Consider the following 26,582-nt stretch of genomic DNA (forward strand, 5'->3'; position numbering starts at 1 on the left):
TGCATCTTCTTATCATATGCTATGCTTGATGGATATTTTCTAGCGAGCAACGTCTCCAGGCCCATCTACGACCCCATAAGAGACGGCGCGGGTTACAGATCAGGCACGAGAATAGCACGTGTCCAGGTTCTTATTGCCCTTTTCTTAGGGCTCTCTGCGTTTCTTATCTTCTGTGTGCTCCGCAAGAGGTACCCGAGAATATATGTGGCCAACTTCAACAACATCAACAGAAACTACCTCCATAGCCATCTGCGGCGCAACTTGCCGCCGCTTTCGCAAAAATCGCTTTTCGGCTGGGTCCCAGTAGTGTTCAAGATTAGTGAAAGCCAGGTGCTTGAGCACGCTGGTCTAGATGCTGTGGTGTTTCTTGGGTTCTTCAAAATGTGTATCACAGCTTTAGCAATCTGTGTGATATTTGCCGTTGCTATAATATCACCCATACGGTACAAGTATACTGGACGTGTGGATCTCCCGGACCCGGATGATGACGATGATGATAACGGCTACAACAACTCTACCGTGCCAAAAGTGGCGACCCGCAAGCTTGGATTTCTCCTTTTAGAAAAGTTGTTCAAAAACAAGGATCCTGATCACGAGCCCATCGTGTGGATGTATACTGCGTTCACGTATATCTTCACGGGTCTACTTATCTATTTGCTCCACAAGCAGACATTGAAGATTATTGAAATGAGACAAAGCTATTTGGGGAAACAGAAATCCATAACCGATCGCACGATTAAAGTCCTGGGAATTCTGCCTCTGTTACGGGAGGAAGAGGCGCTCAAGCGTCACATAAATCTGCTAGGTGTTGGTGAGGTCGAGTCTGTGGTTGTTGTGAAGGAGTGGAATGCTCTCAACTCCTTGTTTAAAATGCGTAAAAAGGTGCTCAATAATCTCGAGGAGGCATGGGTCAAATATTTCGGTGATAATGGTCTCAAGAACACCACGGACGTCATGGCTTCCAGGATTAGACCTCTGATTGGAGATCTGTTCAACCTTCACCAGTCGCTGGGCTCAGCGTTTGCAGATGAAATTCCAGACAGCTCAAGCACCAATGGCGGTGTAGAGAGCTCTGCTGCCTCGGTGACTTCGTCCCCCTCAATTATTGACCAGATTACTGAGCACATCGAGGACCACAATGCCTTAGAGGGCAGTGCAAGTCAATTACCATTAATGAATGATGTTGCAGCAGAAAGACCAAAAATGAGAAAGGGATGGCTTGGTATTTTTGGGCCTGAAGTCGACTGTATCACGTACTATACTAATCAACTCGAAATCATTGATAAGGAGATTAAACGTCACAGACTTCGGGAATTCCCTCCAAGCTCCACCGCATTCATTACCATGCGTTCTGTTGCTCAAGCCCAGATGCTTGCACAGGCAGTACTTGATCCCAAGGTGAACCACTTGATCACGAGCTTGGCTCCCGCTCCCCATGATATCATTTGGGAGAATCTTTGCTTAACACGTAAAGAGCGCAACTCAAGAATTTTCTTTGTCATGGTGTTTATTGGTCTAATTTCGGTTCTTTTGGTGTATCCAGTCAAATTCTTGTCCAACTTTTTGAATGTCAAAACTATTTCGAAAATTTCACCCAGATTAGGCGCTTTTTTGAAAGACCATACGTGGGCTGAGTACCTAATCACAGGTATCCTTCCACCTTATGTCTTTACCATCTTTAATATCGTTATGCCTTATTTCTATATCTGGGTCACAAAAAGGCAGGGTTATACTTCTCATGGGGATGAGGAGTTGTCGATCGTTTCCAAGAACTTCTTCTACATTTTTGTCAACTTATTCCTTGTTTTCACGCTCTTTGGAACGGCGATAATTAGCGATACTGCCCAGCTTGCTTATCAGTTGGCGTACTCGCTTCAAAAGTTGAGTTTGTTTTACGTTGATTTAATCATCCTTCAGGGTATCGGTATTTTCCCTTACAAATTGCTTTTGCTAGGGAATTTACTAAAGTATCCAATTGGAAACATATTTTGGTGCAAGACGCCCCGTGACTATTTAAATCTTTACAAGCCGCCTGTTTTTAATTTTGGGTTGCAGTTGCCTCAACCTATCCTTGTCTTAATTATAACCATCACGTATTCCGTGATCTCGACCAAAATTGTCACCGCAGGTCTAATTTATTTCATTATTGGGTACTTTGTTTTTAAATACCAATTACTTTATGCTTGTGTTCATCCTCCACACAACACGGGAAAAGTTTGGCCGTTAGTGGTGAGGAGAGTAATCATGGGACTTCTTATATTTCACATGACGATGTTTGGTACCCTTGCTTCACAGCAGGCATTTGTGTGTGCCACATTTTTGATCCCGTTGCCTGTGTTCACCATTGCAGTGCTTTGGAACTTCCATAAACATTATATCCCCTTATCCTCATTCATAGCTCTTAGGGCGATCGAAAACAATCAATTACCATTTCATGGCGACGAAGAAGAGGGGCTTGGTGAGGAGGAAGATCTGGAAAGAGAGCAAACTCTTGATGAGCGTCGAGAACTTCTGCAGACGTACGACTATCCTCATTTGGTCAATGACCTTGATGGTCCTATAATTGCATTAGAAAACGACCAGGTTCTCATGATTGGCGACGATGGGCAGACAGTTAAAAAGCCTATTCCTGACATTTAGTTACTCAGAAGCGCACTAGCTTTAACCATGGCCAGAGCTCGCTCGCGAATAGGTAGCTAAAACGATGCTCTGTGAAAGCAGTCAATAAGAGGCTGACAGCCAATTTACGAAACAAATTCAGCACCAACGTTGCAACTATGACAATAGTTGATATCAGAATGTATGAGGATCCCACGATCAACCGTAGGGCTTCTATGGTGTTGGCCAAACCAAGAATGTCCACCACCACGGATGCCACCTGCGGATTATCGTACGGCCATATCAACATGATTATGGGGATGCATTTAATGGAAAGTGACATGAATACTGTCAGTAAAAGTACTGATACAAAATATCCTCTGTGAAATTTCTCAGGAAGGTTCCTGTTCGGGTTTCTCCCCCACCCCGCAAATGTTCTGAGCAATTTGTCTATAAGAACACAGAGAACAATTCTCTCTGCCAATTGCTGGAAAATGAAAAACATGTACTGAAGTGGTATTGGTTTCTGCAAAATTTGTGCCACTATCACGCTGTGGATATCATTTCTTTCTTCGTATGCCCAATTGAGGTACACTTCAAAGAGGATTGTGAGAGTAGCATACCGCAAAAGTTTCTTATACCTTTCAAAGAAAGGAATGTCGTCTGTGATGAAGAAAAGTGACTCCTCCACAACGTTGAATGCCAAGTGTCGGTATGCCTGAGGTTTCAAAAGAAGCACATCCAAGAACAAAATGACATAATCGAACTCGATATACTTGTCAGCCAACTTTCCACATTTAGGACAGACTGTCATTTGAATGTACTTGCTTTTGAACTCTGTGAAGAGCTGCTTGATGTCTGGGTTTGTACATTCCACACAAATCATGCCATGGTTCTCGAGGTTCTATACTGGAGAGGTTTCGAACAACCTCCTCATGTACATCATGAGGTGCACGGGTGTACTCCATGGTTGCAAAAGGATACGGTGACCTAAAGGTTAATGTATGAATAATATGTATAATAGATATAAATAAATAATTATGCGACTAATAATACATTTTTTGTTGCCTGTTATGATGCGATCTGAAATTTTTGATTTTAGTGGATTATTAACATACGCTTTTTGGCGGTGGACACTCGGGGATCATGCCGAGCTCAAACATCGGGTCATGAAATGCTGGGGGTACAAGATCACTTGCTTTATTTGATGAGCTTGCTAATGCTTCTGGAGTTTGTGAATCTCTCTTAAATGGCGACAGAGTATCTTCGCTAGCTGAGGTGCTGGAAAATCCTCCAAAAGCTCCGAGTCCGGCTTGGGTACTTTGACTAGAGGGATTTGATGAACTTGTGGAACCTGGCTGTTTCGTAGCTGCAAATGGGTTCTGCGTAGATGTCTGCACAGGCTTGGAAGAAGACTGGCCAAAAGGACTTGAGGTTGTTTGCTCTGAAGTGGTATTTCCCAAAGCTGATTGCCCAAATGTAGACAGCGACAGAGTTGATGCAGTGCTAGCTTTTGCCTGACCAAACTGGCCAAAGGAAGACGCTGTCGATGGAGCACTTTGGCCAAATGAAGATGCTTTTGTTTCTGTGGTTTGGCCAAACGGCGAGGCCTTCGTTTCTGATCTTTGTCCGAAAGGAGATCCCTTTGATTCTGTTGCTTGGCCAAAGGGTGAGGGTTTATTTTCAGCTGATGTACCAAAACCACTCTGTCCGAAACCTGATGTCGTGGTAGACTGATTAGCTGACCCAAATGCTGACTGGCCAGAAGAACTGCCAAAAGCGGGTTTTCCGAATCCAGACTGACCAAATCCTGATTGGCCGAACCCTGATTGTCCGAATCCTGATTGTCCGAATCCTGATTGTCCGAATCCTGATTGTCCGAACCCTGACTGACCAAAACCAGATTGGCCAAACCCTGACTGGCCAAAGCCGCTGGAGCCAAAGCCCGTTCCTTGTTGCGTTGACTGCTGTGCAGACTTGTTCTCACCAGCACTACTTGACCCAAACGGCTTGGTATCCGTCAGGGTTATTTGGGAGCCGAAAGCTCCTTTTGTATTCTGGGAGCCAAAGGCACCACCAAAACCACTAGGGTTCCCGCTTGTGTTGTTTGAAAAGCCCAGTGTGCCAAAAGCACTACCCGAAGCATTGTTGCTAGTTGTTGAACCAAAACCAGAGGAACCGAAGCCTGAGGAGCCAAACGCTCCTCCTGATGTCCCATTCGACGACAGGCCAAACGCCGATTTTGAATTTTGATTTCCGAAAACACCGCCTGTATTCTGGCTGCCAAAAGCACTGCCTGTATTCTGGTTCCCAAAGGCTCCACCTGTTTTCTGGCTTCCGAAGGCTCCTCCTGTAGATTGATTCCCAAAGGCTCCTCCCGTAGATTGATTTCCAAAGGCTCCTCCTGTGGATTGATTTCCAAAGGCTCCTACCGAGTTCTGGTTGCCAAATGCTGATGACTGAGTATTTTGTTGCCCAAACGGCGATGTTGTCTGAGAACCAAAGGCACCCGAGTTTCCAAAACCCGATGATCCAAAACCCGATGATCCAAATCCAGAGTTGCTATTAGTAGATCCAAATCCAGAGTTGCTATTGGCTGATCCAAATCCAGACGACGCACCAAAACCACTATGACTGTTTCTTAAATCATTCATGCTCTGCTCAAGTGTCTTGGGTATGAATGGCTTCAATTGATCCTTCCTGGTCATTCCCACTTGCTGGTACCGAGCCGCAAGAGAGTCCTTACTCTTGATTTCGTTAATACAGTATTCCATATCTTTTTGCCTCAACTCAAGGTCCTTATTGTATGCATCTAGCGTATTCGTTGCGGCTGCCTCCATGTACTTGAGTCGGAGCTCTTCAAACGACATATCTCTTCCTTCAATCAAACTGTTAGCAGTGTACTCATTGACACCGTATGTAGTTAGAGCGGGTCGTATTTGGAAATCCTTTAGTTCTTTAAGGTCTGCTTGGATGATTTTGGCCACATCTGCCGGGTTTCTTTCCTGAAAAGCTTTTAGCCCAGCGTTGACGGGCTCTGAATGTAAAAACTTGCACGAGTTGCCATATCGACAATTACCTTGCTGGTAGTATTTGCAAACTTGCTTTGGGGGCATGGTGCTTCGGACTTTCAAACTGGGACTGTAGTAAAAGGTATATCGATATGTGTTGCCATACATGCAGGTCGTTTCCAACGACGAGAAGGTCTTCTTTCTTCATAACACTGAATCGTGGTTGCAAGATGTATGATTCTTACGTCCTTTATGAAGAATCGATGAACTCCCTGATATGGCGAATGCAAAAATAGGTTAAATTTTTCCCTCTTCTCTCAAGTTGCAATAGCTGCAAATCTAGGACAACCCTCGGCTTGTCTGTATAAATGTATCAGTAATGACATGTCCCTTCTGGTTACTCTCCATGAAGGCCTCCTTATAAAGTGGAAGAAGCTGGGAGATCACATCTTGTTTGGTGATTTCGCCTCTGGAGATCTTTTGGAGGAACCCTTCCATGGCTCTTCGCAAAAAGGGCTTCAGCAACGAGATTCTATCGATAAGGATGGCGTCAAAAGCAACGATTAGGGAGATTCCAAGAGAGGTGGGGATGAAAACTTCACTTTTGCCAATTTTTCTTCTTGTCACATAATTTCTCTGCGCTATCTTTTCGACATGATCTGCAATAGTAGCATCTGTGCCAATTCCATTGGCGTCCATCAACGCAATTAGCTCTGCTTCTGTCATATAGTTTGGCGGGCTTGTCTTGCCCTCTTTGACCTTACAGCTTGACGGCGTCACCTCCTCGCCTTCGGCGAATTCGGGTAGTTGGGCCAGCGACTTCCAGTCAGAATAAGGGTATACGTCCAAGAAATTACGCTCCGTGACCTGAAGTCCCAGCGCTGTAAAGCGTTCTGAGCGCCATTGAAGGTCGACTTTGGTTTGTAGTCCTCGTGCATCGTCAGAGCAGCACGCTAGAAAGCGTCTCACGACAAACTCATACACCTTCCTCTGATCTGGCCGAAGAGTGTCGAGAGAGGCAGACTTGACCGGGTATATCGGCGGATGTGCTTTATCATCATGCTTACCGCCTCTAGGAGGACGGAAACTTCCTTGAAGAAGCCTTGTGGCATGTGTCCCCCAATCCAGGCTCAGAGTTTGCTTGGTAATGTAGCCCTTGAGATCTAACTTGGCGGGAAATTGGTCTGTTTCTGTACGAGGATACGAAATATACCCAGCAGTATAGAGCAGCTCTGCAGCGTCGAGGGCTGCCTTAGCCAGCATTTTGAAGTATCTCGAGCAGCATTTTTGAAGGTCGACGGTGGTCAACGGTAGAGGCTTGTAATGAGAGGTAGGTTTCGTGGAAACACCGACTATGCGAGGCTTCTGAGGCCCTTCAAGGAGCTGGGCGTAGATCACGTACACAAACATCCTGTCGAACAAGTGATTGCGAGACCACGAGAAATTCACCTTCTGTCCGTTTTTCGTTACCGCTAGATCTATACTCCAGAATGGTTCGGGCCTGAAATTCCTTACGCGGACGTAACGATCCACAACAAAGCTTAGTGTTGGAAACTGGCATGTTCCATACGAAACCACCTCTTTCTCTCCCACAAGGCGCTTACTCTTATATATATTGGTGAGAAACCTCGTGAACAGCGTCCCTACACGGAGGTCGAACTCGGTACGGCACTCCACTGCCGCCACAAGCTTCATATCCAACGCTTTAGGGTTGTTTGCAGCAGCCACAATGTGCGAGGGCTCCAAGTGGGAAAATTGTGCTCTCCATGTTGTCTGTAAATTAAGACGTGGATTAGCCCCCTGTGCAACTGACATAATCTCCCATCCAATATATTCACCCTCCCGATCGCAATCTGTCCATATCATGAGGCGATCTGCGTTTCGCGCCTCTCTGATGATGTTCTTCAGGATTCCAGCTCGCTGGTCTCTATCTGGAGGCGGTTTGGTTAAGAAGGGCGCGTCAAAGAGACGCCCTGGAGGGCATTTTCCCCAAGCGTATTCCGGGCCAAAGTCTGTAGTCATCACGTGGCCCGCCACTGCTGTCATGGTCACGTCACATGGCCCTAAACCTTGAAAAGTATACTGGAAGTCGTAGTTCTTGACGTATTTGTAGAGACTGTTTCGGGGACGAGCACGACCACCAGAGAGAATGTTAGCGACTTCTTTGGCAATTGAGTTCTTTTCTGCCACGCAGAGCACCCTCATTCTTGTGGATTGGGCAAGGCTGCTCGTGGAGAAGAAGTGGTAGGGTTGATATCAACATACTGCAGGTAGAGTTCTGCTACTTGGAGATGCCACAACTACAGACTACTGCTTTCTTGTATGAATCAGATTTATGAGGGATTTCGAGGCCAGATTGAACAAGCTCCTCACGTGGATCAATGAGTGTGTCCCTACAGCGGGGTCTGCTCCTTTTGTGTCTTCGAGGATCACAGTGAAAAATTCCCCCGACTCTGGTAGAGGGCTCTATGCTGTGGATCACATCAGAGCTCTGGAGAAAATCGTCACGATCCCACACTCCCTTTTGCTCAATTACACGACGGTTATGGCGCATATATCGAAATTTGCACCATTTTCTTTGCAGGAGCCCTACTATGGCAAGGTGAATGTGCCGTCCACTCCTATAGATCCAGTGACAGAGATATATAAGACTTTCTCGCTAGATACATTGCTTAGACTTCTGTCTTTCCAATTATTGGGCTTATACTTGGTTTTGGAAAAGAGACGAGGCGAGAATTCGTTTTGGAAGCCGTTCTTGGATATGTTGCCTGAGCTTGATGAGCTCTCTCTGGCTCCCATTGTGTGGACCATATTGAAGCATTCAGAGGCAGAGCACTTGACTAGAATGTTGCCGAGATCCACTCGAAAACACACCAATGATGTGGTGAGCAGGTTCGAAAACGACTATAATAGAGTGTCAGATTTTCTCGGCTCTGCAACCCACATCTCCAAAGAAGACTTCCTATGGGCGTGGATGTGTATCAATTCTCGTTGTCTATACATGGAGATGCCTCAAAAATCTGATGCTAGCGATAACTTCACGTTGGCCCCCTATGTGGATTTTCTAAATCACCTGGGCAATGATGAGTGTGGCATTAAAATCGATGCCCATGGCTTCCATGTGCTCACCTCCACACCTTACAAACCGGATAGCGAGTTGTACTTCAGTTATGGACCGCACTCTAACGAGTTTCTCTTGTGTGAGTACGGTTTCACCCTTGCGTACAACAAGTGGAATTATGTAGATATCTCAGACTTGATTATGCCTTTGCTTCGACCCCAACAGGTGGCTTTTTTGAAGGAGTCGGGCTATTATGGCGATTACACTGTGAACGAACAGGGAGCCTCATTCAGAACGGAAGTCGCCCTAGCGACGTTACAGGAGAATGAGCCGTCCGCATCAAGGAAGCTTAAAGCTTTTGTAGACGGGGTGATTGACGGCTTGGTCTATCAGAGCAAAAGCTGGCGTCTCCTAGGCCAGATAATGAAAAAACTCATCGGCGACAGTGATAAGAAGCTTGCGTCGGAGTTTCTGAGTCCTGAAGGCAGAGCTCTCGCAACCCTTTATAAAGACACCAAAATGATTGCCGAAAAGACATTGAAGGGGTTGCAATGATTGCATCAAAATTAAACCGATAGATTCTGCAAAGCAGACTTCTCAATGCCACGCTCGATTGAGATCTTGTTGTGTATCATGGATACCAACATTTTGTTCGTGGCGGTAGGAATGCTGTGCTTTTTTCCGAGCCCCACAAGGTACCCGTTGATAGAGTCAATTTCGGTCGTCTGCATCCTTCTGACATCCTCTCTCATCGAGGAGCTGTTTTGTGAAGTAGCCTTGCAAACCTCCAAGACGGTATTTAGAAGGTGGTCAGGATCTAGTACCGTTGAAGAACCGCTGATCGCACTTAATTGGGTGTCAAATTCAGCACGAAAGCATCCTACAGCCTCCTGGATCACTCTTTTCATTATCGGCACCACTTGGACTCCCAACATCAAGTCACCATTGAAACAATCTAGCAACGCCGATAGTGGGTTGATGCAAGCGTTCACCACTAATTTCTCCATTTGGGTGAGGAGCATCTCATCCTGTGAAACATAACTTACATTGAGCTTGTCGCAATCAAGGAGAGCATGCACCATTAGCGGTGGTTCTTGGAGCGCTGTTTTGTTGCCGAAGGCTGGTGCAATTGTCAATTTGCCATATCCAACGTGGTTCACGACATTTGGTGTCAGTTTGAACGCCCCGTGAGAGGAGATGGCCTCGTAAAAGGCGGGCATATTTTGTGAATCCTGCCAGAATTTGCGTTTCAATGTGTCTACCATACCCATGCCATTCTGAAGTATGAGGAGATTTGAATTTTCATCTAGATAGGGAACGTATGGGCTGAGGGCATGAACCGTTGCATAAGTTTTCGTTGAAACAACGAGATTTTCAATCCGCTCATGATTTCGTTCTAGGTTTGGCGCAAGCGCACCATCGATTTTGGCGACAGAAGTGTCCATAGTGCCAGAGTCAGGTCTCACTACTGTGATTTTAGACCCTTCTTGAAGGTACAGATCGAGGCGCTGCTTCGACTTGAAGAGCAAAGTCGGAGCGACTTTTCCGATTTTAGCAAGCTCATGTGCCACAAGGGACCCCATGGCCCCTGCACCGAGGACCTTGACCGACATTTGGTGGGAAATGTATTGCTGAAGAAGTGGTTTCTGATGATTCCATTGATGCGGGTCTGCATATGAGTACTCTTCCCCGTGAGATATGATGCTTCCAAGTGGACTAAACGATTTATCAAGAAGTTAAAACAGAATTATGAAAGTGAACAAGCTGCTCTCGATAGCCTACTCTGTCCATCCCTGATCCCTTTTGCTTGACGTTACGCCTGCCTTAAAAGTTGCTGCCACCCGAAATCTCATCACGTGACTCCACTTCGTCTTCCTCCGCCTTGAGATTGTCGTATCTCCACGACTACACTTCAGTTTGAAATGCTCATTGTGGGTCTCACGGGCGGCATCGCCAGCGGAAAGTCTACCGTGTCGAAGGAAATTGCCGAAAGCGGAATTCCCGTCATTGATGCTGACGTCATTGCTAGACAGGTGGTAGAGCCAGGAAGAAAAGCGTATGATCAAGTTGTGGCGGCGTTTAGAGAAGATGTGGCAGGATTGGTCAATCCAAACGACTCGTCTCTTAATAGGCCTGCTTTGGGTAAAGCTGTTTTTGGAAAGCCTGAAAAGTTGAAAATTTTGAACAAGATTGTTCATCAGGCAGTGAAAAAGGAAATTGCATGGCTGATTTTCAAGGCGTATGTGACTGGCAACAAGATGGTGGTTTTGGACGTGCCTTTATTGTTTGAGTCAGGAATTCACTCCATCTGTGGCGCTACAATTACTGTTTACACAGAAAAGAACACTCAATTGAAGCGTCTTTTAGAGAGAAATCCAGAGCTCTCAGAGGACGATGCCGCCAAGCGAATCGAGAGCCAGCTTTCGAACGATATAAGAAACTATAGAGCGGACATTGTTCTTGACAACAATGGGACTGTTGCACAGCTCAAGGAAAACGTGAAGTCTGTGGTTGCACAGCTTTCGCCAAACTGGTTTTGGCACTATATCGATCTATTCCCACCTGTTGGCTTCGCCTCTGCAATCTTTACTGTCGCCTTCCGTGCAGCTAGAGACTATTTTAAGGGTGCCACACCACCAAAAAAGAACATTTAAACTCTTTGGTGTGTATTGGGTTCATCAAGCCCTCCAGTATTGCGCTAAACTGTGAAGTGCATCGATAACTACCGGCAAAAATGCGTTGACGCTGTCGATGATGAGGTTTTGGAAATGAAGAATTGCCATTTCTTCCGTCATCTCTAGTGCAAACTTCTCCTGGACTTTCTCCACTGCCCTCTTGGGATCTATTTGAATGTCTGGGATATTCGCATTCAACATCAATTGGAAAAGATTGAGGATCAAGTTGCTGTTCCTTCTAAGCGTGGTGTACGTGATGAAGCAATAATTCTTAAAGATGTTGAAGTTTTCATGGGTCATGCCACCCATGCCATCAACAACCTGAATTGGGAGTTTCATCAACGGAGGAAATGGCTTGGGATCTCTTCCTAAAATATAACCGAAGTCTGCATGCCAGAATTTACCGTTTGGAGAAAGAAGCAAATTATCAAGATGACGATCACCTACCCCAAGCAAGTAAGTAATGACACAGTATCCAGCACATGACTTGACGTAGTTGTCCATGACAACGGGAGAAACCCCCAAATCGCTAGAAATAGCGTGCTCTTGTTCTTGCAGCGGAATGCTATTTTTCTTCTTTCCAAGGACACTCTGTGACTCCGGCTCCTCATGGTGAAGCTTTCTGCTGTGTAGCTGTAGGTATCTGAGAATGCCATTTGCAGGTGTGTTTGTTTGCAGATTGGTGTTTGTTCCCGTTGAATCATAAGTGGCAGTCAATACGGCATCCAAAGTTTCATTTTCGACAAATTGAATGAGCCCGGCAATGGGGCTAGTGGCCAAGATCTTGTATGGCGTGAGTTTCAAGTCCAAGTTCTCATTCTTCAAAAGCTGGTCCATCAAATTGATGATTTGAATCACCAACTGATCCTGTCTCAAATCGTCGCCGATCTTAAACATGAGGGGATATTTTCCATATTTGTGCTTCTTAGCACCACCAAAAATCTGCGACGAATGCGACGACAACAGCCTGTCTTTGTAGTTGGTGATAGTTTTGAATGTGATTTTGAGCGGGGCCAACGATGACTTGAATACTGATGATTCTTCGGGGTAGCAGCCGCAGATAATCACCGAAGGATCAAGTGGGAGAGGGAATGGATCTGGAAAACTGAGCATCTCATTCAGCGGATCCGCCAAATACTCACGAAGATATTGTACTTTCTTGGCTGTGGCTTCATTTCTTTTGAATGTGGTGCGTATCTTTTCGACAAGCCCCGTAAGCTTCTTGATAAATGCAATTTGACGCTTGAGATACTTGTAGTGAGGTAGCTTTCTTTTCAGACAGTGGGTTCTGAGCTTCTCAATATACTTGTTCAAGACCACGCCGTAGATAGCTCCGTTGACTACTTTAGAGTGGGCGGCTGTATCGGATGCATTGAGTTGGTCCTCGTTTTCCACTTTGACATACCAATAAAAGAAATTGCCCAACATTCCAGACTCCACAGACCGAAGAATCAAAAACTTCGCAAGAGGAGCTTTTGCCAAGGGCGCATCACCGTCTTCCAAGGTCTCGTACTTTAGTGCCTGAACAAGCTGCAAAAGGTAAAGTAGAAGCTCGTCGGCAGAGGCAATTTTGAGACGGTCCACAGCAAACTCGCGTAGTCTCATGGCGTAGTTGAAGATCTTCTCTATCTTTTGCTCCTCAGAGGTGTTGATCTCACGTCCAGATGCTCCTTTGGTGTCCACAAGACGACGACGTAGAGCAGCAGTAAGGTTGTATGGGTTGAATTGATTACTGAGAAGTTCAAGTGCATCGCCCATATCGATTTTTTCCACACTCCAGTACGGCAAGATCTCCTTCATGGCGTGATCAAGCTCTTGTTCATTTTCCCAATTAAAGCATTTTAAGAATTTTGTGAGAAACTGCCTTTGACTTTGCAGTGGAACAGCAGCGGTTTGGGCGTCTTCCTGGCCATAGTTTTTCGAAAAAAAGTATCTGTACTTCCACAACATCCTTTTTTCGTGGTCGGCCAAGGGTGCACTCAGCGGCTTTCTCAAGATCTTCCCTAGCTCGTCACGGTCTTGCGGCGATGGCTTCACCTCTTTATCTAGCAAGGAGTTATTGTTGATGCTGGTGGATAGAATGCTAAATTTTTTCTCAATCGGGTCCATTGGAGCCGGGCGAACTCCTGAGCTCGTCTGGCCAAGCACGCCAGCACCTCCTGGCACAGAGCCTTCCTCAGTGTTGAAGGTGTGGAGGGTGATGAGATCGAAGTCAGGGTCATAAAGCTTTTTAGGAGTCAATTCAACCGACGTGAGTACCATGGCACCCGCAGTCTCGTTATTAGTCTGCTGCGGTTTGTCTACATAATCATTGGGGAGCAAGTTCACTGCTGGGTTGGGAAGCTCATATGTAACGTCCAGAAACACAATGGGCAAAGAGAAGTTTGGAAGCTCGACAAAAAGATGATATGGAGCATCAAGGTCTGGTTTCTTTTCTTCATGCTTGAGCCTCTCCACAATGGGCAACAGAAGCAGGTCTAGCCATGCCTCTTTCGTCACAACGCCGTTTTCGTAGTCAATGAGTTTTCTTTCTAGCTCTGTGGTGCACTTATGGTCCTTGTAATTGACAAATTCCTGTTCCTCACGGAAAATGGGCACCTTGTACGTGCCCTTGCGAAGAGATCCGTTTTCGTGATTGAATAGTGATAAGGTTCCCTCGGCAAAGAAAGCAGGTTTTGTCTCTACAATCTCGTAGAGTGTGAACTTCACGTACGTCTCGAAGCTGGCTTGATTGTAATTAATAGGTAGCTTCAACACCGCATCCCACACCCTCTTGTTCCCTGTGAACTGCTTGTACGGCGTCTGCATTGGAGGCACGAGGATGTTATTGTTGCCATCGAGAACTTCGACTTTAACAAACAAGTCCGAGCACGGCAGAATCTGTGAAAGCACCTTGAAGAGATCTGGGTTTTTGTACTTGGCTGAGCTAGTGGCTGGTTTGAACGGGTGTGACGATTCAAGAGATCGTATTTTCACGAAAATGGGAATCAGGAGGTGCTTCGAAAGACCGAACGTGGCGGTATTTGTTGACAGGAGCTCGCTAAATTCGGAGCTGCTGCCCACTGGGGCCTGTGTGCCGCCATGAGATGCCATCTGGGGAAATAGGTGGTGGTGATAAGAGGGTAGATATGTGATAATACTGCAGGTTAGAGGTGGCCAGACGACAGGGAGGAGGAAGTGTGTTTTGGTAAATTTAGGGATGATTTACCTAAAATTGCTTCTCTTTGAATCAAATTGAGTGAATTATTTCCAATTGGCTACTTTCACTAGTGTTGGGATTGGAAGGTGTGCTAAATCATTTTGCACCCATTCGCAGAGAAAAGCTGAGTTCCACTTACTCGACCTGAATTCCCCCATAAACTCTACAATTCCTTGTCTATCCCATTCCCATCCTTTACTCTATATGGGCCCATGCTAAATACAAATACCTGAATGCAATCCTTATACGTAACCCTTGGCGTTCTGGCCAAACCATGTGTAGTGCTGCTCCTTGGGCGGCAGGCTCGACTCCTCGTCATCTTCGCCTTCGGAAGACCCGTCTGCAGAGTCCAGGTCGAGGTTGTAGAACATCGAAGGCGTCTTTTTGAGACCAATTGGCCGGGCCAAGCGCCCAGGGCCACTTGATTGTGATGTGGAGGTTTTCCCTAATTCTTTGGTGCTCTTGACATTATGTGCGCTGCCAATGGAGCTGTCATTGGAGCTGTCATTTGCACTTGAGTTGCCGTTTACCATACTGGTAGTGGCTGCCCGTGGGCGCTGGTTGAGCACCGAGGGAATAAGCTTGATGGAGTTCCCTCTGGCGCGGTTGGGGACCAGTGGAGAGCCAGAAACGGTGCGTTTAATTGCATTTTCTCTTTTTTCCCTTTCTTTCTCTTTCTCCTTCTCCTTCTCCTTGTTGAAAGAGAGCGAAAACTTGTTTGATTCGGAATCCAGCAGCTCGTCCGACAGGTTCTCCTTGATCTTGCCGAAACTTGGAGTCTGCGCTCTTTTACGTTGCAATGACCTGATTCGAGAAAGTCGACTGATCACCTCACTCATGTTGCTGTGAGAATTCTGTGAGGCCGTTTCGGCAGCCTCCATGTCCAGATAGTCTCTTGGCGAAAGAGACCCGCCAGAGAGAACCGAGTGGCCCAAGCCTTGTTCCGACAGCGAGTTGTTGTTTGAGTATGCGTTGCGCTGGAACTGGGCAAGGTTCACATGAGAATTGACCTTGGAGTTTAAGTAGTGAACGGGGATGTCTGAAGCCAGCGAGTAGCGAAGCTTGAACGGGCGCTGGATCTCATCATTAGAATTGAGCTTTACGAGGTCGATCACAGAGTTTGTGCGGGTTGGTTCCGAGTTTGGCGACACCTCGGGAGAAATTGGGTGAGTAGGAGGGTTCGAGAGGTCGAACGCCTTTTTAAAAGCATCGTCATTCATCACTTTAAGTTTGAATTCCGACTTCACGCTGAACTTATTCAGATCCAGCGGGTTCCAATTACGTGCCGTAGGACAAAGGAAGTTTTTCGCCAAATTGGGTCTGTCAGGAATATCCTTAGCAGACTGTTCAACTCTGAAAGAGGGTCGTGGACCATTGGACGGAGAGTCTCCCCCTCCCTGATTAGGCAACTTGAGCCCGCCAAACCCAATGGCAGGGTACTGCTTGTTCTCGTCAAGCTCGTCCTTCTTGACAAAATTACTTTTGTACACGACGATGTCGTTTTCGAGGTTCAATGTCGAGTCGATGTCCTCACAGTGCAAGAGCTGGAGACAGTCCCGCTTGAGCGTCCACACGTCGTCCTCTCTTCTGGCGTAGTTCATGGCGCACTCAGGGATCTCCTCGAAGATTGGGTGGTTGATGAAGAAAGTCATGAAATGGTTGATGGCGTAGCCGTGGCCCACCACAATCACCAAGTCGTTGTTTTGCACGTGCAGAGGCTTGTCGTAGGTGGCCACGAGCTTCTTGAAATACGTCTTGCACCGGTCGGCGTAATCTCTATAACTGAGCCCAGGCTCGTTCCACGGGCCCAATGTGGTTGTGGGGCGGAAGTTCAGCACACACCGTTTATTCTCTAGCACCTTTACGTTCGGCGTGTACATGTGGTAGGCCTCGTTCGAATCGACAAACGGCGGTGTGTTTTTCATTCCATCATGGAGCCACTCCAGTAGGGCAAAGTCACAGAGCATCAGGATCTTGAGCTTGGTTTGGGGAACTTCTTTCATGAGGGCCAGCACAAGTAAGTCTGCGGTCTGGCAGCACCGCAAATACGGCAGAAAATGGACGAACACGTTGCGTTTCTCGCCCTCGAAGTTGCACACATCCGCGATGTCCCTGGCGACTTTGGAGGCCTCTCCCACGGCGCTGACGCTAACGGAGGGGTCGTACGATTTGTAGTCGTGGTAGAGGGGCGGGTTATTGGGGGAGGCGTGGTCTGCCCGCGTAGCGTGGCGAAGAAACACGAGCTCCATGGGTGTTTGACGAGAAGAAGGTTTGATGAAATCGGTCGTGATGTCATGGGAGTGGTGGTTGTGTCACGTGATCCGCTGGGGCCCCCAAACAAAGATCCCGAGCCCCACGGCCGCTGTAGAAGCAAACCACTTAGCGGGGAGAGCTGCCAGGCTAAGCCTGACCTGTTTATTTTGTCTACAAAGTAAAAATTCTGTCATTGATGGATCTCAGGGCACGGAAAGAGCATCTGTGGGTGAATTTCCAGCGCAATTTGGTCTTCCCGAAGTATCTCTCGCCATAGACACGTAACAAAAAATCTGACCACATGGTTATGTTCAGCATCGCTCAATTAGTACTGCAGTACCTATTCTCTAGCCATTTCAACTATTTTGCCCCAAAATCATCTGGGTCTTGAAGGCCGACCAAGCGACGACATTTTTGGCTGGCAAAATGTCGCGAACCGTTTCTCAATGCAATTCCACGACTGGAGGTCGTGAAGAAATTTTAAAAACATGGGTAGCCTCAGAATGTTTCAAATAAAATGATCAGCTGGTTGAAAACGGATTTTCATGGCCATTCAAAGAGTTCCTTGAGAAACTCTCGCTGCGACATTTTGCACAAACAACGGCCCGGTTTTGTTCCTCCATACGTGCCGTTTTTCATGTGCAGCCGTTTCCCTGAATACGTCAAATATGCGCTTTTCTGCCTGCAACCAGAATGTGCAACATATCACGCCAATAGCAAAAACAAGCGGTTTTGGGCACTCTTGATATCTCAATTCATGAATATTAGAAGAATCATGTCACCGGGCTCTCTTTCGGGAAGATTTTCCGCCGATTTTCACGGGTTTTTCTCCCATCGGCCCCCTCGGTAGTTTCTCCCCTCTCCTGCACACAGTGCCCGCCTCTAAGGCACCTTCTTTTTTTACTAATTAGCTTCATCGAATCAATCATTCCACATCACCTGATCTCTACAAACAGGCCACTCTACCAGGATCAGTGACCCTGGTCATCATGGGACGTTTTTGGGACGTGCACGACCCCGAAAGCCACCAACACAAACATCCAAGCCAGCACTTTCCCTTCTTCCTCGGATAAACATATCCTGTATGGTCTTCGATGAGGGAGTATTGTAGAGGCAAGGTGTTGCAACTCAGCGAATGTTCTGTATGCAGTTGTTGATGTAAACTTCAACAGATGGCGAGTCACAGCTTTATGAACAGAAAAAAACGATAAAAAAAAAAATAGGAATAAACTCCTAATAAGCTCGCTGATTTAGGCTCACACAAAAATTTGCAACATATTCTTGAGTTCCAAAAGTTCCAAATTCGTGGAGTTTTTTCCCACATTTGCGCGTCATTGAGCGTCAGTGGCTCACAATACAAGCCCACTCGTTTAAAGTTGAAAAAAGCCCTTAATGTGGGGACAGTTTCTCAAGAAAGTTCTACTTTGCTGCTTCTGGTTCTGGAAAAAAGGTGTTTTTGTTGCTTTGACTGTTTTTTCACGGATTTTGAGGACCCCCATATAATTCCCCAATCTCGGACATTTGCACCCATGACATCTGATTGCGCGAGAAAGGCAACTAAAGCCGGCCTACACATTGTGAATTGACATTTGGGCCAATCATGTTGAAGCATTCATAGCAACTCGGCTAAATAAGGAGGCGTGCCTGTTGTTCGATGTTCTTTGTGGGGTACTGACATTGGTGCTGGTGCAGATGTTAGTGGAGGTTATGAAGGGCTGGAGTATATAGGGGTTGACAACAGAGCGGGGACGAGCTGTTAGCGCTGTGCTCTCGCTGAAGGGCTGAAGTTGAGGCTCGGTGCTTTTGGGGTGATTGGATTGCTTGTTTGATACTGTTGTCGTTGGAAAGTAGACGGTGTGTTCACGTGATAGTCACGTGAGAGTGTTCTGGATGTTGATTTCACCATGATATGATACTTTTTTGCTCACTCTTGGGACACATTTCTGTATTTATAGCTCAATCATTATGGTCTTATCCATCTTGAGGGCTCTGTTAGCTTTGATACGTTCACAATCCCCCGTTTCCCGCTAATATCACGTGACTGCAGACCAAATCAGGAAACATCTTTATCACTTCTCCCATACATTCTTCCTCCACAATGAACAATCACAATTTAACAACAGAGCAAGTTCAAGCCCTTCGTGACCAATGCCTTGCTGGTATGTTATGTGTATGCCCCTCGAATCACCAATATCCACTAACATCAGCCCGTGAATACGCCTACGCTCCCTACTCCAAGTTTCGGTAAGTCCTCCATTCACTTCAACGTAATTCACATCATTTTACTAACCACAGCGTTGGGTGTGCTATTCTCACGAAAGCTGGGTCAATCGTCACAGGCGCCAACGTTGAAAACGCCTCTTACGGCGCCGGGATTTGTGCAGAGAGAACTGCCATCACTCGGTGTGTGATGGAAGGACAAAAAGAGTTACAGGCCATTGCCATTCTGAGCGATATGGCCGATTGTGTGAGTCCGTGTGGAATATGCCGGCAGTTTATTCGAGAGTTTGCTCCCAAGGTGCCTGTTTTGATGTTTTCAGGTCAATCAGACAAAATGGTGTGTCACACGCTTGAAGAACTTCTTCCCTTAAGCTTTGGCCCCGAGCATCTTCATTGAGGGGTTATTAAGGGGCCACTAGAAGCTCAATAGAAGAGAACCGTGTGGCTTGCTCGTTGATTTTGTTAACTAGGTTGGATGGCCAGTGGACTGCAGATGTCAAGGAGGTGTTTTGCTTTTCCATCACTAGCTGGAGAAAAACTCACGATTTTATGGCAGGTTGTTGTCTTTTACAGTTAACAAATAGAATTAAGTGTGCCAAACTTTTTTAGCCTCAATGGGGCCGCAATGATTTCTTCTTCCATCGAGCAATCTGTCGTGTGACCTTTATTGCACTGGGCCAATTTTAATCAGCTACAGATTCAGACGATTTCCATATGCTGTGAGCTCCAAAATCCCTGATTTAGTGTCAATTGCTTGTGCAAGTGCTATATCAGTTAGGTCGGAACGTCGAGACTTCTGTTACCTTAGAAGTCGGCATTTGTTCAAGCTTGAGCCGTATTCTCTGTCAAAATCTAGTTTGCGAGACCGGAAGACAAATATTGGCCTTCTCACTGTGACTCGTTCAGTCTAACTTGTTGAAGTCTCGATCTCCCATCATTGCAATTCTGTTTGGCTCTGAACGGCTGCAAACTGGGACAAACACACCCGTGCACCATCAACAGTATGGAGATGAGTTTTTTCAAACATATCCGACTCTCCCACAAAACTCCACATTATGGCCGTCTGTGCAGCCCCTACATGCGGAGCGGAAACAGAATCAAATCTCAAATGCCCCGTGTGTCTCAAAGACAACATCGAGTCGATTTTCTGCAACCAGAAATGCTTCAGATCCGGCTGGGGGGTCCACAAAGCACAGCATCCTGCCGAAGACGGCAAACCCTTTGATCCGTTCCCAAACTACACTTACACAGGCTACTTGAGAGCCTCATACCCTTTGTCGCCATGCAGACCCGTGAACAAAGATATCAAGAAGCCAGACTACGCCAAGGATGGGTTTCCAGTGAGCGAAAGGAAGAACGACAGAACAGGAAAGATTACTATTCTTCAAGAACATGAAATTAAGAAGATTCGTAAAGTGGGCAAAGTGCTGAGAATCATTCTTGACAAGGTTGCATCGCACATCAAGCCAGGCGTTACTACAGATGAACTAGACGCCATCTTGCACAAAGAATGTATGGCCAGAGGCGCATACCCTTCTCCGCTCAACTACTACAACTTTCCCAAGTCGTTCTGCACGTCTGTGAATGAGGTGATCTGTCATGGCATTCCAGATCAAAGGCCGCTTGAAGATGGTGACATCATCAACTTGGATGTATCGATATACTTGCATGGGTTCCACTCGGACCTCAACGAGACATACTACGTGGGAGACAAGGCCAAGTGCAACCCAGAAATAGTGAATTTGGTGGAAACTACTAGGGAGGCATTGGACTTGGCAATTGCACAGGTGAAGCCGGGATTGATTTTCAGAGAGTTGGGTGCTGTGATCGAGGAGCACGCTACGAAAAACGGTTGTTCGGTGGTGAGATCGTTCTGTGGCCACGGAACAAATACTCTTTTCCATTGCCAGCCCAACATCCCCCACTACGCCAAAAATAAGGCCATTGGTGTGGCCAAACCCGGCATGGTGTTCACCATTGAGCCCATGCTTAACCTTGGCACATACAAGGATACAACATGGCCGGACGGATGGACGGCTGTGACCTTAGACGGCAAATTGCTGGCTCAGTTTGAGCACATGATGTTGGTGACAGAAGATGGCGTGGAGGTGTTGACTGCTAGACTCGAGGACTCTCCTGGGGGTCCTGTTAAGCGGATATAGGTTAAATAGGTATGGGAGTAATGATGAGGTGAATTGAGCACATATTTGTATAATTGTAGTGTGAATGAAAGATTCAACAATGCCAAAAAGGTAGTAGGTGATTCACTGGCTGCAAAAAATATAAAAAAATGGACGAGTCCGGATTCGAACCGGAGACCTTTCGCATGCTAAGCGAACGCGCTACCAACTACGCCACACGCCCCTCTCTATACTGTGAAAGGGCGTGCACAATAACCAAATCATGTGTATAAAAAACCTCTTACACTCTTCCACAATTTCATGGTTAGTTGATATATTTTACTAATTGTAGTATATTAATTGTAGTGTTCGGAATATAAAAGCAAAATTTGAGGCCAATACCTCAACTTACTAGTGATTTCCGGTGTTGTACCCTCTGGATGGCTGCAAATTCTTCCGTCGTACCTCCTGCAAAGACCAAATGGGCCAGATAATTCGAGTAAATCTATAATATCAAAGACAAAGTCCAAGGTTAGCTTATTACTTTTGCCTGAATGCCTCAAAATCCTTCATTTTCGCTGTCCTCGTTGGTTTTCTTCCGCACAGTTATTGCAATTGATATCGACGCTTACTCACAAGTACAAAAGGCAAAAGCATCCACATTCATAGACCTACACAGCCTTGGTCAAAACATTCAAACGTCACATTTCTTGGGGAGCCACTCACTATTTTCATGGATGCAATGCTGACGTAATATTCATTGTGTATTAACCCACTACAAGTCTCGAAACCAATAGTTTTTTGCATTAAGCTGGTCAGCGTAATTAACCCTTGAGTGGCTATTGTACACATTTTGTAGCCTCTTCATCATCTTACTGAAGTGTGTGAACATTGCGATTTTTAGGAAGCAATATATCCTGGACTTTCAGATACCAGAGGGCAATTCCTGGAAATCACACCCATTTCCCACGACGGTTTACTTTTGGAGTCAGTAGCAAAAGATTTAGCTGAAGAGTATCTGAGTATTGCTGAAGCAAGGTTGTTGCTGCTACTTTGTGTTCATCTCAGGTTCGACGTCATCTTCCTACAAAGAAGTTCTGGAAAGAAACCAGATTTTTTATCATCTACTGAAAGAGCTAAACAAGCGTACATAATGTATGTTTTATGTTGTGATGATGTGATATAGAAAAGTATTTATTTTGATGGTTGATCTATATCATTAGAACAGTGTTTCATGCTGATTAATCGGAAAAACAGCAGTGAAGTATCAAGTTGATAAGATGAGTCCGACCGCTTCTTGTTTATTATCTTTATTCGTGGATATCATAATCAGTTGCTATCTACAGAAGAAAAAAAAGAAAAAAAAAATTGTCAACTTTCCCGGTGTGTTCGACAGTTTTTAAAAGCAACGAGAATGCTGCATCTACTTGCAGAATGTAAAATGGTTTCTGTAAAATCACAAAACAGTTCCAGAGAACCAGAATTTACCTCAAGGGACCGATATAACATGTAGAATATGAATATATGGTTGATTTAACAAATTTCAACCGTCTTGTCATATTTTTTAATCAATTGTTAATAACTAGGCATTGAATGTTTTTGGACATCGGAGGTCCCTTGGCCCAGTTGGTTAAGGCGTGGTGCTAATAACGCCAAGATCAGCAGTTCGATCCTGCTAGGGACCACTTCTTTTTTCCTATCGTGACAACACACATATTTCTATGCATCGTTCATTCTCAGGCAGTTGCTTTGATCTTTTCTTCTTTTTTTTTGTGTCTCATCCGCATGTCATTTGATTGCAGTTGCAGTTGGTGTGAGTTGAGCGCGTTATTTAGATGAGCTAACCAACTGAACAGAACCACCTTTGAACAACAACGTTTGTCCATCTCCTGAATTAAATTTTTGGTAAGAAGACATATTTCATTTTCCCTTTTTATTTTTTATTTTTTTTTTTTTATTTTCTCTCTTTATTATTTTTTTTTTCTTATGCTTTTCCCAGACCTGCAAATGCACGCACGAGAACTCTTCGAATAAAGTTCTAATTTATTCAAAAAAGGGCCAGGCTTGACACATCTCAACATCATAGGTGGCCAATGTGGAGTCACCATCTCTCAACCTAATTGTTGTTTCGATCAGAAATTGTTTCTCACTCTTCACTCTGTCATCATTTTCAGAACAACGTCCTTGAATCATTTGCAACCGATTACTTCCAAGCCGTCATCAGAGCTCTTGGGGTCTTTTTTATTTTATTTTATTAAAAAAGAACTCTCAAGACATCTCTGGTGCTGAACCAATTGCTCTGTTCTTATGAATCTATTCACGAACAGTGTTTTCTACCTTATCTTCCATTGTCGCTTTCCTTTTGCGATGTCCATCAGATGTCAGAAAACCTGTCTAGGGTTTCTTTATTCGCCACCTGAAACATTCTGATATCCTGCTATTTAGTAGAACCTCCGAAATCATCATAAAATCCCACAGCTGATGTGCATCCGAGACTTGAGCTGGAAATCACTCTAGGAGCTTAAAACTTTAGTATGGATTGGCAGAGGGGTTTTTGAGTCCTTTAACATTGCCTCAAGATGGTTGCAATACATGAAAGCTTTGGGTAGAGTCTGCAAGAAATGGCTGCAAAATCTTGAGGGGAAGTTTTGAGATACACAGTTTGAGAGATCGGAAAGTCTGGAGTTGCTCAAGTGCCTTTCCTAGAATGAAGCTTTTGGCAATGAAGGTCGCTTCTACTAATATTCAAGAGAACCAGTTTTTTGAGTCCTTCACCAGTCTAATGAGGATCTTCGTTTAGCAAGAATCTCAATTAACTTTTAGATGGGTGGCGCCAGTTTGAAATGAACAGTATATTTAGGGAAGCAGTGCAACACGATTCTGAGGTGATTTAGAAGAGTGGCGTTATTTATCTATCAAAAAGAATTAGGGTTTGAGGAGGTTTTGGGGATTGGTGGTGAAGACTTCCATGGAAGTGTAGTGCATATAAGGCAACCTGTTTATCCACACAGATTTTTTCCCCTAGGAGCTGTGAAGTGTTTACTTCACGGGTAGTGAGACTGATCTTGGGACCCCTTATCAGCCTGGCTGGACTTATAAGCTCTGCAGTGGATTGCTGTTCTCAAAAATCTGTCGGGTGGTTTATGCACGTGATCCTAAGTCACGTGCGCTCACTACAAAGTGAAATCTTCACAAAAAATCCCATCCTACATCACCAACCATGTCTTCATCAATTCAGCTCCTCAACCCTAAGGCAGAGCTGTTAAGGCGCCAGCAGGCGCTTCAGGTGAATATCGCCGCTGCACAGGGCTTGCAACAAGTTTTGGCCTCGAACCTCGGCCCAAAGGGAACATTGAAGTTGCTTGTAGATGGATCAGGTAACCTCAAGCTCACCAAAGACGGGAAAGTGTTGCTTACAGAAATGCAAATTCAACATCCTACCGCAGTGATGATTGCACGTGCTGCCAGTGCCCAGGACGAGATCACGGGTGACGGAACGTCCACGGTGGTCTTGTTAGTCGGAGAATTGTTGAAGCAGGCTGAACGCTTCATATCTGAAGGAGTCCACCCGCGAGTGATTGTGGACGGGTTTGACGTGGCCAGAGAAGCCACGTTGCAGTATTTGGACGCGTTCAAGACGCAGCCTGAGCAGTTTGACCGGGAGTTTTTGCTCCAAGTGGCCCGTTCGTGTGTGGGCACCAAATTGACTGCAGACTTGACGGACGTGGTGGCGCCAATTGTCACCGACGCCGTGTTGGCGGTCTCTGGCGACGACAAGGAGGACACCGTCAGCAAGAAAAACCTCGATCTTCACATGATCGAGATCATGACCATGCAGCATGGCCACACTAAGGATACCACATTTGTCAAGGGGCTCGTGTTGGACCACGGCGCTCGCCACCCAGACATGCCACGTGTGGTAAACAACGCGTTTGTGTTGATTTTGAACGTGTCGCTCGAGTACGAGAAGACAGAGGTGAACAGTGGGTTTTTCTACTCTTCGGCAGAACAGAGAGAGAAATTGGTGGCGTCGGAGCGTAAGTTTGTGGACGCCAAATTGAAGAAGATTGTAGACCTCAAGAACGAGGTGTGTGGACTTGACGGAGACCGTGGCTTTGTCATCATCAACCAGAAGGGCATCGACCCCATGTCGTTGGACGTTTTGGCGAAAAACGGCATTTTGGCATTGAGAAGAGCAAAGAGAAGAAACATGGAGCGCTTGCAGTTGATTGTTGGCGGAGAGGCGCAAAACTCTGTGGACGACTTGCTGCCAGAGATCTTGGGTCAGGCCGGTAAAGTGTATGAGGAGAGCATCGGGGAGGACAAATTCACGTATATCACCGAGTGCCCAGAGCTGAAGTCGGCGACGATTCTCATCAAGGGCCTGGCGGCGCACGAGTTGCAACAGACCAAGGACGCTGTTCGGGACGGGTTGCGGGCGGTGGCCAACGTGATCAAGGACGAGGCCATTGTGCCGGGAGGAGGAGCTTTTTTCATGAGCAGCAACCAGCACCTTCTCTCGAGCCAGACGGGCATCTTGAAAGGACGCAACAAGCCAGGCATCCAAGCATTTGCCGAGGCGCTTTTGGTGGTGCCCAAGACGCTCAGCGCCAACGCAGGGTTGGACTCGTTGGAGGCGATTTCGGCGTGCCAGGACGAGATTGGCGAAAACAGACAGGTGGGCGTTGATCTTGCGTCTGGCGAGCCCATGGACCCGGCGCTTGAAGGAGTGTGGGACTCGTACCGGGTTTTGCGGAACGCCGTTTCCTCGGCCACGGGCATTGCATCGAACTTGTTGCTCTGTGACGAGCTTTTGAAAGCGGGCAAGTCGTCGTTGAAGGGCCAGGGAGGAGGAAATGGTATGCCTCAGGGAATGCCCCAGGGAATGCCTCAGGGAATGCCTCAGGGAATGCCCCAGGGGATGCCAGGAATGATGTAGTGACGAACGAAATGTACATATAGAGGGCGCAGAGTTGATTTGATTAATACACTGGATGCCCAGATCCTATAGTGACTGCGATGGGCGCCCAAGGAAGTGTAGATTCGAGGGGATCTACGAGTGAATTCAGATATTGGAGGATGCTACCTTTTTGCAGTTGGATGGCTGAAAATCATAAACGGTTGAATCCGTGTAAATTATTGGCTCCAGTGTCTATCTCGTGAAATCCCACTAATTCACCCAAGTAGAGTTGAGAATGTACCTGTGTTTGGTCAAAGGGCAGAAGGAAAAGCCGGGAAATTTCCGGGCTCTAAGGTTCAGAAGAGAAGGTACTTCGGGATCCTTTTGAAGACGATCACAGGTGCTATTTTCCACCTTGTAATCGAAGTATACAGAATACTCGTCTACGACCCTATTTGGACATATCATCAAATGTCAAGCAACTAGAAGTCAGGCAAAGATTGAAAATCATCTGCTGATAACATAAAGCATAAGAAAAATAAAAT

General features: G+C 46.0%; 11 protein-coding genes and 2 non-coding genes across 13 annotated transcripts; 7 read left to right on the forward strand and 6 right to left on the reverse strand. All coding sequences in view use genetic code 12, as the record gives it.

Annotated features, from left to right (window-relative positions):
• Window positions 1–21: 21 nt before the first annotated feature.
• On the forward strand, window positions 22–2,640 carry CJI96_0002290 (uncharacterized protein; the record flags this gene model as incomplete). The annotated part of the gene is made up of 1 exon (XM_029035808.2): window positions 22–2,640. The coding sequence occupies one exon, from the start codon at window positions 22–24 to the stop codon at window positions 2,638–2,640; it is 2,619 nt and encodes an 872-aa protein (XP_028891050.2).
• A 4-nt stretch (window positions 2,641–2,644) lies between these two features.
• ARV1 (sterol homeostasis protein) lies at window positions 2,645–5,714 on the reverse strand (the record flags this gene model as incomplete). Its single annotated transcript, XM_054702080.1, has 2 exons — window positions 2,645–3,493; window positions 3,717–5,714. The coding sequence occupies 2 exons, from the start codon at window positions 5,712–5,714 to the stop codon at window positions 2,645–2,647; spliced, it is 2,847 nt and encodes a 948-aa protein (XP_054558055.1).
• A 234-nt stretch (window positions 5,715–5,948) lies between these two features.
• CJI96_0002292 (DNA topoisomerase 3) lies at window positions 5,949–7,814 on the reverse strand (the record flags this gene model as incomplete). The annotated part of the gene is made up of 1 exon (XM_054702081.1): window positions 5,949–7,814. One exon carries the CDS (start codon window positions 7,812–7,814, stop codon window positions 5,949–5,951), a length of 1,866 nt encoding a protein of 621 aa, XP_054558056.1.
• Window positions 7,815–7,944: 130 nt separating this feature from the next.
• Window positions 7,945–9,225, forward strand: CJI96_0002293 (protein-lysine N-methyltransferase; the record flags this gene model as incomplete). Its single annotated transcript, XM_029035810.2, has 1 exon — window positions 7,945–9,225. One exon carries the CDS (start codon window positions 7,945–7,947, stop codon window positions 9,223–9,225), a length of 1,281 nt encoding a protein of 426 aa, XP_028891052.2.
• An 11-nt stretch (window positions 9,226–9,236) lies between these two features.
• On the reverse strand, window positions 9,237–10,283 carry CJI96_0002294 (2-dehydropantoate 2-reductase PAN5; the record flags this gene model as incomplete). The annotated part of the gene is made up of 1 exon (XM_029035811.2): window positions 9,237–10,283. The coding sequence occupies one exon, from the start codon at window positions 10,281–10,283 to the stop codon at window positions 9,237–9,239; it is 1,047 nt and encodes a 348-aa protein (XP_028891053.2).
• A 309-nt stretch (window positions 10,284–10,592) lies between these two features.
• Window positions 10,593–11,324, forward strand: CJI96_0002295 (putative dephospho-CoA kinase; the record flags this gene model as incomplete). Its single annotated transcript, XM_029035812.2, has 1 exon — window positions 10,593–11,324. One exon carries the CDS (start codon window positions 10,593–10,595, stop codon window positions 11,322–11,324), a length of 732 nt encoding a protein of 243 aa, XP_028891054.2.
• Window positions 11,325–11,348: 24 nt separating this feature from the next.
• VPS34 (phosphatidylinositol 3-kinase VPS34) lies at window positions 11,349–14,438 on the reverse strand (the record flags this gene model as incomplete). Its single annotated transcript, XM_029035813.2, has 1 exon — window positions 11,349–14,438. One exon carries the CDS (start codon window positions 14,436–14,438, stop codon window positions 11,349–11,351), a length of 3,090 nt encoding a protein of 1,029 aa, XP_028891055.2.
• Window positions 14,439–14,786: 348 nt separating this feature from the next.
• On the reverse strand, window positions 14,787–16,793 carry CJI96_0002297 (uncharacterized protein; the record flags this gene model as incomplete). The annotated part of the gene is made up of 1 exon (XM_029035814.2): window positions 14,787–16,793. The coding sequence occupies one exon, from the start codon at window positions 16,791–16,793 to the stop codon at window positions 14,787–14,789; it is 2,007 nt and encodes a 668-aa protein (XP_028891056.1).
• A 2,102-nt stretch (window positions 16,794–18,895) lies between these two features.
• Window positions 18,896–19,414, forward strand: CJI96_0002298 (cytidine deaminase; the record flags this gene model as incomplete). Its single annotated transcript, XM_029035815.1, has 3 exons — window positions 18,896–18,956; window positions 19,005–19,041; window positions 19,093–19,414. 3 exons carry the CDS (start codon window positions 18,896–18,898, stop codon window positions 19,412–19,414), a joined length of 420 nt encoding a protein of 139 aa, XP_028891057.1.
• Window positions 19,415–20,072: 658 nt separating this feature from the next.
• Window positions 20,073–21,179, forward strand: CJI96_0002299 (methionine aminopeptidase MAP1; the record flags this gene model as incomplete). Its single annotated transcript, XM_029035816.2, has 1 exon — window positions 20,073–21,179. The coding sequence occupies one exon, from the start codon at window positions 20,073–20,075 to the stop codon at window positions 21,177–21,179; it is 1,107 nt and encodes a 368-aa protein (XP_028891058.2).
• A 129-nt stretch (window positions 21,180–21,308) lies between these two features.
• On the reverse strand, window positions 21,309–21,381 carry CJI96_0002300. The gene has a single exon. It is a non-coding gene; the product is annotated as a tRNA-Ala (tRNA).
• Window positions 21,382–22,748: 1,367 nt separating this feature from the next.
• On the forward strand, window positions 22,749–22,822 carry CJI96_0002301. The gene has a single exon. It is a non-coding gene; the product is annotated as a tRNA-Ile (tRNA).
• Window positions 22,823–24,357: 1,535 nt separating this feature from the next.
• On the forward strand, window positions 24,358–26,076 carry CCT6 (chaperonin-containing T-complex subunit CCT6; the record flags this gene model as incomplete). Its single annotated transcript, XM_029035817.2, has 1 exon — window positions 24,358–26,076. The coding sequence occupies one exon, from the start codon at window positions 24,358–24,360 to the stop codon at window positions 26,074–26,076; it is 1,719 nt and encodes a 572-aa protein (XP_028891059.1).
• Window positions 26,077–26,582: the final 506 nt, after the last annotated feature.

Source organism: Candidozyma auris, chromosome 2 (assembly GCF_003013715.1).
Source record: "Candidozyma auris chromosome 2, complete sequence".
NCBI classification, from domain to species: domain Eukaryota; kingdom Fungi; phylum Ascomycota; class Pichiomycetes; order Serinales; family Metschnikowiaceae; genus Candidozyma; species Candidozyma auris.